This window comes from Eptatretus burgeri, chromosome 5 (genome assembly GCF_056783735.1).
Source record: "Eptatretus burgeri isolate ZD-2024b chromosome 5, Ebu_testis_v1, whole genome shotgun sequence".
NCBI lineage: Eukaryota > Metazoa > Chordata > Myxini > Myxiniformes > Myxinidae > Eptatretus > Eptatretus burgeri.
In genome coordinates, this window is record NC_140965.1 from 123,016,083 (window position 1) to 123,030,275 (window position 14,193).

The 14,193-nt window shown below is 37.7% G+C and overlaps 1 protein-coding gene across 1 annotated transcript in view; it reads left to right on the forward strand.

Annotated features, from left to right (window-relative positions):
• Positions 1-11,486: 11,486 nt before the first annotated feature.
• The window catches only part of LOC147027267 (cyclin-dependent kinase 1-like), a 92,395-nt gene continuing 89,688 nt past the window's right edge, over positions 11,487-14,193 (forward strand). Inside the window, exons 1-2 of the mRNA XM_085883610.1 lie at positions 11,487-11,618; positions 12,096-12,201. Of these exons, the coding sequence (XP_085739736.1) occupies positions 11,487-11,618; positions 12,096-12,201 (238 nt within the window). The remainder of the gene's footprint in view (positions 11,619-12,095; positions 12,202-14,193) is intronic.

Consider the following 14,193-nt stretch of genomic DNA (forward strand, 5'->3'; position numbering starts at 1 on the left):
CACCATCTGGATTTTTAAAAATGATCCACAGATATCGTGGCTTTCCTTCCAGAACACCCAAATTCCACGTGTAAGTGGTTTGGTTGAGTTTAACGTGTTGACATCTTCTTTTGAGGTATGAAAGACTGAGTGGTTTCTTTGAGTGAAGTCTTCTATTCAACATCTCTTCTGTTTTAAGATGAGGGGTATATTCACTGATATACCAACTCATTTCCTCAATTACAAATTTATTCTGATCACCAAAAGCATTACCAACACCAAAAAGCAATCTATTTTCATTATCATTCCTTTTTAGTTGAATTCTAATTTTAAGACCATACAGAACTTTATCATGATCACAACATCCAAATAAACCTTTAAGAGGAACTGCCACAGTAAAACTATTTACTGCTTTTGTATCATCATTATACGCTCCTTTCCTTTGAGTATATCCAGGGTCTGTGTTTGTTCCCGTTGACATATCAGGAATAAAACCTTCGACATACCCCTTTCCCATTCTATCACTGAATGTATAGAGTGTAAATTTCATCATTTCAGATACAGCAGAGACATAATCAACCGCTTCAACTTCTTGTGTTCTAATATACAAACGCACACTATCAAACATTTTCCAGAAGAAATCATTTACAAGTGTAGCGTTTGTGTTATTCCCAGCTTTAGTGAATTTAAATTTACACAACAAGAAACTTTCGGATAGATTCAAATAGGTTTGTTGATTATTTATTTCAAAACTTTTTGTACCATTCGTATTCCAGTCTGTTCCAGTTATTGCATTTAACTTGAAGTAATCTTCTTTTTTAGTGGAGTTTGAGATAATAATAGTATCATCCAAATCATAGATACTATCAATTGCTTCCATACTTGTATTTATTTAGGAAAAAAAGATGTTAAAACTTTTGAAAACCTGATCCAAGTATTCGAATTATTTTCTGTCGTTCTTGGGGGGATAACTGAGTTTTGCCTTTCTTAATTTCTTTTATTGCTTGTAATTTATGAGATTCCTTCTGGGCATCTTTTATACAAATTTCTCCTTGCATATTACAGATGGTCTTATCTTTTCTTTCTAAATCTTCATCCATAAGGTTTTTGTTTTTTGATACTTTTTCTTGTTTCATTGCTTTTTCTAGTTTTGAATATATTACCAGAAGGAGAGGAGAAACTTTTGTTAGAGATACTTTAATTGATGTTCTACCAGGTATGCTAAAAGCCCTTCCACTGAAGGAAATTGAAGAACTCATCATATCCAACATAATTGTTTTTATCCAATAGTTGTTATATTTATCTTTGTTCAATTTTACATCCTTGACATATTTCTCAGTATCTTTAACAAATGAAGAGATTGATTGACACTTGTCTTTTGTGTCTTGAAACATTGTATTTATTAAGTGAAAAAGTTGGAGGATAAAATGGTTTTAAGCACAGATTCACCTGTAAAATAAACGAAATTTTCATCAAGAAAATTTTAGTTTCAGCAAAGATTTATTATATAAATATGGTGAATACAACATACTGCGATGTTTGTAGTCACGAATATAAACATTATAGAAAACACCTCCGAACCAACAAACACACATTTAATCTATTTCATAAAATATCTCCTCTTGAGTTTGAAAGAAAACATTGTGATATCTGTTCAAAGTATGTTTTGAAGAGAAGTTATAATAGACATCTTCAATCACAAAAACACAAGAAAAATGAGTTTAAAGTAAAGGGAGACTATTATATTGAAAACACTGATGGGGCATTTAAAGGGCATATAAAAATAAGGATTTTTCTATTTGGAGAACCCGGTCCATCATCAATAGCTGAATCAATTGAAATAGTGAAACCTGATGTTGAAAAAGTTATTAAAAAGACATTAAAAGAAATGAAAACTTTAAAGTTTTATATGGGAGTGAAAATGAATCTGAAAAGACAAGATGAAGAACAAACTCCTTATATGAGAACAGATCTTCATTTTATAACATCATTTCAAGATTTTTTGAATAGTGGGGTTTATGAAGAACTATCAAAACAAGAGGAGGATGTTGATAATACCGTGGTAGGAAGTGGATTCAATATTTTAAAAAAATCATCTTTTTAGATATACACATTCTAAAATCAAACCCTCTTAAAGCTTCTTCTTATATTGAATTACCAAAAGAAATAAAACTAAAGAAGGCAGTTGTTAATATTAAGAACAATGATAATAAATGTTTTCTCTGGTCTGTTCTTGCTCACTTTCATCCACCAAAATGTAATTCAGAAAGAGTAAAACAATATATGAAATATGAGAATACCTTGGACATTAAAGATTTTAAATTCCCAATGCCACTAACAGATATTCCTAAATTTGAGAAAAAGAATAATCTTTCTATTAATGTATATGGATTAACGGATACAAACAAAGTTCAAATATTAAAAATTTCAAACAACTATAAAAATGAAGAAACACACATTGATCTTTTATATTTTAGTGTTGGAAATAATTCACATTACACATACATCAATAATTTATCAAGATTAATCTCTTCTCAGGTATTCAGAACAGCAAACAAAATATATCCTTGTAAGCGATGTCTTAATTCATTTCATACAAAAGAATGATTAGAACAACATTCAAAATATTGTAGTAATCATATATGAGCTGTAATTATAATACATAAACCTGGTGAAAAGATTTCTTTTGAAGATTATAATAAATCTATCATGCACCCATTTGTGATATACGCTGATTTTGAGTGTATCCTTAAAAAGATAAATACTGCTTCTCCTAATGCAAAAGAATCAAATACATATAAATATCAAAAACATATTCCTTGTGGGTTCTGTTATTATATCAAATCATCTGTTGGAGAAAAGTATAACAAACTTGAACATTATAGTGGAAAAAAAGCTTCACAAGAGTTTGTAAAACGATTAGAAAAGGATTGTATAAGACTCACTAAATTAATGAAAGAAACAAATGAACCAATGAAATTAACCAAAGAAGAAAAATTAGAATTTAGAAAGAACAATATCTGTCATATTTGTGAGGGGGAAATTAAGGAGTCTAAAGTTAGGGATCATTGACATCTTACTGGTAAATATAGAGGTCCCGCTCATTCCTGTTGTAATCTTAATTATAAATTACCTTCTTTTATTCCAGTCTTTCTTCACAACAGCGCCAACTATGATACACATCTATTTATAAATGAACTTTCAAAAACACCAGGGAATATTTCTGCCATCACAAACACAAGTAAAAGTATATTTCATTTACAAAAATGATATTAACAAAACCTTTGACTCGTATTAGGTTTCTAGATTCTTACAAGTATATGGGAACACCACTTGCCTACCTCGCATCAAATCTAAGCTCCAAGGACTCTTTTCCAAATCTTAATTCATTCTTTCCAAAAGAGGAAATTCTCACTAAAGAGGAAATTCAGATTAAAGAGAGAATTCAAAGTAAACAGGAAATTCTAATTAATGAGGAAATTAATGAAGAAATTCTAACTGAAGATGAAATTGTAATTATAAAGAAAATTCGAACAATGAATGAAATTCTAACTTAAGAGGAAATTCTGATTAAAGATGAAATTCTGATTAAAGAAGGAATTCTCACGAGAGAGGAAATTCAAACAAGGAATGAAATTCAAAGTAAAGAGAAAATTCTTACAAGTAACGGAATTTATCCTTATGGTTATATGGATTCATTTATGAGATTTAAAGAAACACAACTTCCTTCAAAAGAAAGTTTCTATAATAACCTTTATGAAGAAGAGATAAGTGATAAGGAATATAAACACGCACAAGAAATATGGCAAATATTTAAGATAAAGAACCTTGGAGAATATCATGATTTACATCTAAAAACAGATGTTTTATTGTTAGCTGATGTGTTTGAAGCTTTTAGATCACTCTGTCATAATAAAAATTGTTATGGATTAGATCCTGCCCACTATTTCACTGCTCCTGGTTTAGCTTGGAGTGCAATGTTGAAAATGACAAAACAAGATATAGATTTAATCAGTGATGTTGATATGCTTTTGATGATTGAGAAGTCCAAGAGAGGTGGAATATCACAAGTATGTTCAAAAAGATATGCTAAAGCAAATAATAAATATCTTCCAAATTATGATAGTGAAAAAGATAGTAATTATTTGATGTATTTTGATGCTACTAATTTGTATGGATGGGCAATGTCTCAATCTCTGCCTTATGGTAAATTAGAGTGGGTGGAAGAAAAGGATTATGAAAAGGCTTTGATGAATATTGTTATTTCTTCTCAAGAGGAATTGAATGACGAAGAAGAAGGTTATTATTTTGAAGTTGATTTGAGGTACCCGAGTGATCTTCATAATAAGCATAAAGACCTTCCTTTTGCATGTGAGAAAGAAACCCCAAAGAAAGAATGGTTCAGTGATTATCATAAAAGTTTTAATATTAAAGGCAAATCAACAGAAAAGTTATTAACAACATTCTTTGATAAAGAGGGATATGTTTTGCATCAGAGAAGCTTAAAACAGTTTTTGAGAGAAGGATTGAGAGTCGCTAAAATTCATAGAGTTTTAAAATTTAAACAAAGTCCTTGGGTGAAAAAGTATATTCAATTCAATACAGATATTAGAGCAAATACAAAATTAAAATTTGAAGGGGACTTTTATAAATTAATGAATAATGCTGTATTTGGAAAGACTATGGAAAATGTTAGAAACAGGCAAAACATTAGATTCGCAACATCTTGGAAAGAAGCTTCGAGATTGATAAATAAACCAAGTTTTGAGAGAGAAGAGGTTTTTTCAGAGAACTTTTCTACAATTCATATGAAAAAGGAAAGTATTGTAATGGATAAACCAATTTATATTGGAACAGCAGTTCTTGATTTATCAAAGATATTGATGTATGATTATTTGTATAATGACTAAAAGAAAGAGTATGGTGAAAATGTTTCATTGTTGTATATGGACACTGATAGTTTTATCCTAGATATAAAAACTGATGATGTTTATAAAGATATGAAGAAAAATATTGGAGTATATGATACAAGTAATTTCAGCAAGAAGAGTGAGTTATTTTCCAAAAAGAATGAAAAGGTTATTGGTAAGTTTAAGGATGAGTTGGGTGGAAAAGTAATGAGTGAGTTTATTGGATTGAGAGCAAAGGCATATGCTTATAAGTATGGTGATCAGATTGATAAGAGGTTAAAGGGAATAAAGAAATATGTAATAAAGAAATCAATAACTTTTTGAAATTATTATAATTGTTTGATGAATAAGAAAGAAGAATATAGGAAAATGAATACAATAAGAAGTTATAAACATAACATATATAGTGAAGAAGTAAATAAAAAGGCATTAGGAGCCTTTGATGATAAGAGATTTATTTTAGATAATGGAATAGATTGTGTTCCATATGGATATTGTATGATAGAGTGAATAGAATAGATTGTGTTTTAATGATGGGAAGATGGGTTAGGGTTTTGTAAGGGCTACCGCCGCATTTTTTTGCAATATATAAATGGTCAAACCAAGTATTAATCAAACTAAAGAGTGGAGAAAATCTCAGTCTTGGTATATAAATGGAAAACATAATGAATGTGAAAAATATCAAATAAGTCTTTTTGAAAAAATAACTAAAACAAAGGTAAATAAAACAAATAAGCGAATCAATTTAAAAAGTAGTAAGTTTGAGGATGTAAAGAAAAAAATGAATATCCTTGAATGGACTGAAAACTTTGATGGTTATCAATCGAACAATGAAAAAACAATTTACTATGATCTCAAAATGATATGTGGCTCAGGAGGTGGTCAAACAAGAGCATTAAGAGAAGTTTATCATTTCGTAATGGCACAAAAGGGGTATCTTAAAAAATATAAAGATTCAAATGTTTTGTTTTTCAATATTTTAGATGGGGATTATTGTGCAAAGAAAATTAAACTATTGAAGGAATTTGAGAATGAACAAATCTTTATAGGTTCAATGAGTGAGCTAAACAATATGCATCAGTTTTTTGATAAAGAGTGTCCCGAGTCTTAGACGTTTCAGATATTTCTTTCTAATCACCTTAAACAAATCACATGACCACTTTAATACTTGAACAAATCTTTATCTTATTGCATGGATTATTTGAAAAAAAAGTGTCCCCAGGTTAAAAGGGGAGACAAATAAATATACCTTGGGATAAAAAGGGGGTTTATTTTTCGGGAAAAAAATATGAATCGCTGAAAATCCCCCATTCATTTACATGGGGAAAAGTGAGCCAGAACCAGTATATTCACCCTACTATTACTCTTGCCAGGCTGATACTTAATTGTGAATCGGTAGTTGGCCAACTCTCACATAATATGTCAGTGTATTGTTATCTGTTTATCAGTAAATGGTAATCTCTGAATTTGTCTGTCACAGCCCATTTTAGAGCTAAAATCTCGAGTTTGCTCGAGTGAAGGTGGTAATTCTTCTCAGCAGGAGACAAAGTTCGAGAGCCAAACTCAATCATGCACAGCTTCCCATGTTGCTCCTGGTACAGCACAGCCCCGAGTATCAAACATCCTTAGAATCATCTGGACACAAGATGAACGATTCAATGAAACCCATCACCGGTGGCTGGGTCACAGCATCAATCAAGAGATTCAAACTTCTCCGATGTGAATCATTCCATTTAAAAGGCTGACTTGAACGGGCCTGGCTGGATTTGACTTTGGTCCTGTCGCAAACCTTCGACTTGGTTTTCTCACTTCTCTGAACTTTTTGCAAATCATACGGTGGCTTCGCAGTTCTGTAAAAATCCTGAACATATCGGTGCTAATAGCCAATTAGCCAAAGTAGCTTCCATAAATGCCCAGCGTTGGTAGGTTTTTGTTGTTTCTGGGCTAACACATCAGCGCCGTCGATTTTTTTTGTCCATTTTGTATCCCTCTTCCGAGACAATCAGCCGAGATATCTAATTTCTTGCTTGAACAGATCGCATTTTTCCAGGACGAAGCTTTATACCATAGGATTTGAGGCATTGCAATACATTGCATCTTTTCTCTACTTCTTCCTCAAATGTCTTGGCGTAAACGATGATGTCATTGAAGAATGGTAAGCAGATGTCTTGCAGACAGCCCTTCCAAACATTCCTCCATACACCATTGGAATGCAGCAGGGGGCATTGGTTAGACCAAATGGGACCCTGACCTCCTGAAAAAGCTCCCAAGGAGTTCCGAATGCAGTGACATGTTTACTGTTTTCATGCATAAATCCTTAATGGTAGGCCTTTCCTTGGTCTAAAAGTGAAGAAAATAGTGACCAGACAAACTGTTGAAGGCATCCTGTGCACCTGCGGGATTGGGTGCTGGTCTGCTATGGTCTTTTGATGAAACTGTCGGAAGTCCACACACAAGCGTAAGAAACCATCTCGTTTCCTCATGCACACCACCAGAGAAGAGTAATGGGAACGAGACTTTGTGATCCAGTCTTGGTCCAACAAATCCTGCAAGCTTTGACCTCTTAGCATTCGATATAATGGAGGTGGGATGGCAGAATAGCTCTGCTGTACAGGTTTTTCGTCCTGTAGAGTTATCTCCATTCACAGGTTTGGAATACTCCCAATGTCATCGAAGTCCTTTGAAAACACTGAACTCTCTTACCGCAGTATTATTTGAGCAATTTTTCTTTTTTCATCATTTAGATGCTTCAAATCAACTGGTGGATCCCACTCTTTTTCAAATGTCACTGTAGAGGTTTGCTCAATCTCTTTGGGTCTCCCAGAGGCTATCGAGCAAATGAAAGATAATCTTCCGAGAAGGCTCCTTCCAGGTAAGTAAATGGTATGTTTCCTTGAATTATAAGGTAGAATGTTCACCTTGTGGAAACTCTCAGCATGCAATTCAACAAGTGCTTCACCAAGTGTCAGCCGTTCTTGCCAACACTGTTCTTGGATAGATTCTAAAAGTGCAAGTGTTTTGACCACAGGTGGATGAGAACGAACATGACAATAAATATTTGTTGTCCTCCCAGGAAGACTTGGAGAATGCTGATGGCCTGTACTCATGGAAACTGGTCTCTCCTACAGATTCTGAACAGTCTGGTAGACTGTATATACTTGTGATCGACGCAGCTCCAGAAACGACGAAATGAATGACTCTGGTGGCACGACTACATCATCACACTTGGCCTTGTTCTGAACCATCAACTCTAAAATGACGTTGAAACCAATGATCGGGACTGTCACCCGTCACCTTCATGACCAAAACAGGGACTATAATTTACTCTTCTGTGCCACCATTTCTAAGCTTAAACTCTGCTTCAAACCATCCTACAAACGGAATGGTGCTCCCATTTGCAGCCTTTATTAACTGCAATCCATCCTGTAGGATTTCTTCCACTGGTCTTTCAATGGTGTCTGGCAAGTTATCTTGAGGCCTGTCTCTGCTTGCTATGCTTACTTGGCAACCGGTATCCCAAAGGTCCTGGACCTCAACATCATTCAGTTTACAGGTCAATATGTACCTTCCACCAACTAATTTAGACACCTTATTTCTTCGAGCAGTGTCTAGACAGGTTGAAGAGACATACTTTATCTCAGACCTTAGGTCACCTGGTTTCTTTGTCGGGCTATTATGATATTTACTGCTGGCTATGGTTGGCCCCTTCCCAGAGCCTGCTCGTCGTTTCCTGACATTGGTGGTTTGAATCGATTGTCGGGACAATTTCTCTGACAGTGGGTGGATGACGCATAGTTACAAGAATGGTGGCAGGGCTCTCTAGTGGCATTTCTTTGGCAACGGAGGCAACCACGGGTTCAAAACCAAGGGCAGACCTCTCCTACACCTTCAGACTGGGAATTTGCTGCCAGTGACTCCTTAATACTAACTATATCTTCTTCGAACTGCTTCACAGTCCCCAAGTCCTTCTTGATTTCAGTGATATCTTTTACCATGTTGATTTTCTGCTGAGGCTTGGTTGTGAAGGTTTGTTCAGGCTGGGGAATACCAAGATTATTAACATATTCTTCTGCAACAATGGCACAAACAGCACTGCCTTTGAATCTCTGCCTGCTTCCAACTTTGAAATTCCTCTCTTCCTCTTGTCAAGAAGCGTAGTTCACCTTCACGGAGTTCCTCATCTGAAATACATACATCTTTCAGTTCAGTTTTCAGCTCTACCCTAATTGAATGACTAACTAACCCAGTTTGAAGGGCATTGTAACGTCATTGTCTGCACTAGTCCAGGATGATATTTTATTTGGGAATCATCCTCTTTGGAAGCAAATCGGACACATCTCAGTTCAAGGAACCCAATAAGAAAATCTTGTGGAGTTTCTTTAATTCCTTGCGTCACAGAACTCAGCAGCTGATAAGGTTTAGTGGGATCTTTCTCATGATAACGAGATCTCAGAATTTGTCTCAGATTTGGCAATTCAAAAGAAGATCGGCTTTCCAGGTAACTTCTCACTGTAACATGAAGTTGCACTGCTCTTATAACAGTCTCCACAACCTCTTCCTCTTTGGACTCGTTCTTCAGAACAGCTTCTTTCTGATGAATCAAACCCATGAATGGTAATCCCTCCTTCTGCACTGGTAAGGAAACTTCACCTAATATCTTGAAGTCTCGCTTAGATATGGATGCAAACTGGCTAGGGTGGGGAGGGGGGTTGACAATCCTTTGGAATCAGATGATGTTGGTATTATCTGCTCCTGTTCCTGACTCGTCTCACTGCGACGACTGATGCTTCCAGGAAGGTAAGACTTCACCCTTTCAAGAACGTTTACCAGAGCCTCCTGCCTTCCCTCTTCAGTTTCATCTTCCTGAGGTGGGCTATTCCTGTCCAGCATGTTCAGTATTAAGCATATCAAGTTCATCATGCTTTTGGTATCTCCCGCTTCCTCCGTTATCAGGTGCAGGGCAATACTGATCTGCTTCAAGTTGTCTAGTGGCACTCTTGGTAATCATATGCTAATCTTCATTTTCAATCTCTCGGTAGGGGATGCCACCCTGGATTCCAGCACCAAATGCAATACCCCCAACTCACTCGCACAACCTGACTAGCTCGTATCACATTATTTTCAGAAAAAGAACAACAGACTATGAGATGGAACTGGAGGATAAAAGCAATCTGCATGCGCAGCACTAGGGATCGATCCCGGCATGCATCTGCACCTAACTGCAATTTTCACTCCGCAATCCCAAGGTTCTGCAACTTCTGCTCCCCAATCCCAAGGTTCTGCAACTTCTGCTCCCCAATCCCAAGGTTCTGCAACTTCTGCTCCCCAATCCCAAGGTTCTGCAACTTCTGCTCCCCAATCCCAAGGTTCTGCAACTTCCGCTCCCCAATCCCAAGGTTCTGCAACTTCCGCTCCCCAATCCCAAGGTTCTGCAACTTCCACTCCCCAATCCCAAGGTTCTGCAACTTCCGCTCCCCAATCCCAAGGTTCTGCAACTTCCCTCCACAGGTTATTACTTCCCAAGCAATTCAAAGAGGTTGAGCAAATAAATCAACCCCGTTAAAAAGATAATTTAAAAAGATTTTACTTCATGTTTCTGATTGTCCTGTTTTTCCAAGGCGTTGTCACCATGTGAGGCATGCTCACATTTTTCCGTTCACTACACAGTGCCACAAAAAGGGAAGGTCAGATGCTGAGATTCAGGAATTCATGGATGCATTGGAGAGGATGAGGGCAATAAGGGTGAGCTTGTGGTGATTTGCATATCAGGTCAATGAATTAACCACAAATTATTTTGACATCAACATAGGACAAAGGTCAACAACTTGGATGCATTTTCTAAAATTCTATCCGATCGACTTGAAATTTCAACAGGATCTGGATATCGGGTCACTGATTTTAACCACCCATTATTTACAAGGTCAAATTTGTTTGAGGGATTTTGCAAGTGTCATACTATGCACGATGTCTTGTTCTGTTCTGTTTGTCTGTCTGTCTGTCTGTCTGTATGTCAATCGCCTGAAGGTCACATTTTTACTCCGATCTTCATAAAATTTCACCACCTGGTAGAGGTGGTCACAAGCTGGAAGCTTATTATTTTGAGGTTAATAGGTCAAAAGGTAAAGGTCACATAAGTCGTCAATTTTCAAACGATTCACTTTAGATCTATTTACAGTCGGACACTGACATTCACAGGGGATATGTTCCTGAAAAATGCTGCGAATGTTGAAACCATGAATGTCGAGCCATTGTTTCAATGGGAAAAGGGGAGATAGTGTATATTCCCAGCAGTTCGTGATTTTAAGGGAAAATTAAAAAAAGTCTGGCTAAAAACCACGAATAATGCCACGAAAAACCGCGAATACCCAAAGCACAGGGTTGCGAATGCTGAATCCGCAAATGTCGGGCCATTGTTTTAATGGCAAAAAGGGGGATGGGTTCTCCGTGGTTTGCAATTTTTAAGGAAATATTTCAAAATTTTATGAACACGAATGATTACATTTTCATTAAAATACTTTCAAATAAAATAACAACAGCAGCAGGTACTCTTTCCAATTTTTATTGAAGATATGGTGCAGTCTGCTGTAACTTTTGATGATGATCAATGATGATGATGATTTAAAATCCAGTGAACTCGAATCTGAAGTGAAGTGTGAAAATCCAGTGAAGTGGAGTCTGAAGAGGACGCAGGCAAAGGTGCTGGTGCATCGTGCAATGGAGGAGATGCAGGTGAGGGCACTAAAAGTGTTGAGGTGGAGGGATGGGGGTGAAAATAAAATGGGTGATGGCGAGCTGCTTTGCTGAGTGTTGCAGGTTTCTGTGTTGCTCTTTGTACGGCAGAAAAACACCATCCAACCTCCTCTTGAACCGGAGGGACCGCTCCATTACTGCGTTGGCATCTTGCAATCTGTCAGCGACTGACGTCTCCTGCAATTCCTCAGTCAGGAACTTGATAGTCAGATGAGGCTTCACCACTTCTTCCTCCTCTTCACCGCCCTCCTCCTATTCCTCCTTGGAAGCCTGAATGATGTCCTCCAACTCCTCAGTCAGCTCCTCACCATGTGAGGTGGTGAACTGCTCCAATTACTCAGGCTCTATATCGTCGAAGATTTCCCCTCTCACCTCCCCTGCCAACCCAGCAATTTTCCACCTCTCCGCGGTGTTGCTGGGAAAACCTCTGAAGATGATGACTGCCTGTGGCTATAGATTATGGCAGCATGCAATGATGGTGGAGGCTTTTACCTCATCCAGCAAGTCTTTGATGGTACTGATGCAGTGCACTATGTCAAAATCCTTCCAACATTGCATAACGGTAAATGCAGAGTCAAACTCCATAGAATCCAAGATGTGATGGAAGGTGCGGAGGGTGTAATAAGTTTTTGGATAAAGGAGATGGTGCTGGGTGGTAGGAAGATGACCTCGACATTGACGTCGGTCAACTTCAGCTGCTCGGGGTGGCCAGGAGCATCATCTTCCAGCAGGAGAACCTTGAAGGAGAGGTTCTTGTCTGTCAGGAGAGATACCCAGTACCTCTCCACTTGAGGAATGAAACAATTGTGGAACCAATCCATAAAGATTGTGGCTGTTACCCACACCTTTCTGTTGGCCCCCCAAAATGCAGGCAGAGTTTGTTTGTTTTTGCCCTTGAGAGCACATGGGTTGAGGGAATGACAGACACATCATGGGTTTGATGATGGTGCAGAGGAGAAGAGATACCTGGTCCTTTGCAGCCTTGAAGCCCAATGCTGTTCTCTCTCTCTCTCTCTCTCTCTCTCTCTCTCTCTCTCTCTCTCTCTCTCTCTCTCTCTCTCTCTCTCTCTCTCTCTCTCTCTCTCTCTCTCTCTCTCTCTCTCTCTCTGAGATGAAAGTCCTCATGGGCATTTTCCCCCCAGAATAGGCAGGTCTCTTCTGCAGTGAAGACCTGCTCTAGTACATTCCCCTTCTCTTCGCTGAGCAGTGCAAATTGAGCAGAGAAAGTTCCAGCTACCACATGGACCGCAGAGGCACGCTCACCTGTGAGCTTTACGCACATTGAAGAAATTCCAAATTCCTGTCCTATCTAGTGTTGGAAAGACAATGGCAAACCACCCAGTGTAATCCTTACCAAGAAAATGCTTTGGCAGCACCGACGCTCTGTATCAGAGTGTGTTACGTCAGAATCAGAAGTGACAAAATTACAAACCTCGCCATTTCTTGGACTATTGTGAGTATCTCGTCCAAGAATTCTTTGAATGCCCCTCGTGCTGAACTTTGCTTGAAACATATGGAAGAGCTAAATTAATTAATAGCTTTCCTGGCTGGATTTCAAGTGCTGGGATATTTGCTCCACGAGACCCATGGTTGGCTCGAACGTGGGAGGATCATGTAACATTGATCCAGGTGCGTTCGTGCCCCCTATTGGCAATCCGAGGAGTCCTGGGCTGCTTGCCGCGTCTTGGGGAAAATTTCCCGCCTCTCAGACTCTTTAAGGGGAAAGACCACGAGGAGATGCAGATATTATAAATAACATCAACAGCCACAGTCCATTTACGACAACGGCTTCACTTTCACTGCACAAACAGGTACGTCCATTTTTGTCGATTTCCTCTTACGAAGAGTGAGTTGAGCAAGAATTCAAATAATTATACATTATACAATATTTTTTATAGAACAATTCATTGGTGAATACAGATTGAAATTTATTCTTTGCTGGAAACTCATTTTTACATCGTTAAGACAAAGACAAAAAGAGATACTTTGTGTTAAATTTGATTTAAAATACACAAAAAAATAGTGTACCTGTGCAACAAAATGAAAATTCTTACAAATATAGATTACTTTGATCGATTGGTACATCCACCCCCAAACACAAGTGCGCGCACACACACACACACACACACACACACACACACACACACACACACACACACACACACACACACACACACACACACACACACACACACACACACACACACACACACAATAATTTAACATTTTTAACCCTTATTCAATTTACTTCCATCTTGGGCAAGAGACTTGTTAATGAACCATTTAAATTGATGCAGGTGTGTTGTACTTAACCAGAGTAGACATCTCACCTTTGAGCTGCCTACTCTGAGCTCAAATCCTGACCCGACTACAACCTGTTGGATTGGTGCTCCGCAGGTCTGGCTCGACATCACAATATGGCCGACATGGCCCATCCCTAGGATAGACCTGAGACAGGTCTCTCGTCTGCTAGCATTTGTTGGTTGAAGTTTAAGATCCCACGGTGACTTTCGTAAACAGTAGGTGAGTTATCACCGGCCCCTGGGACAAATTC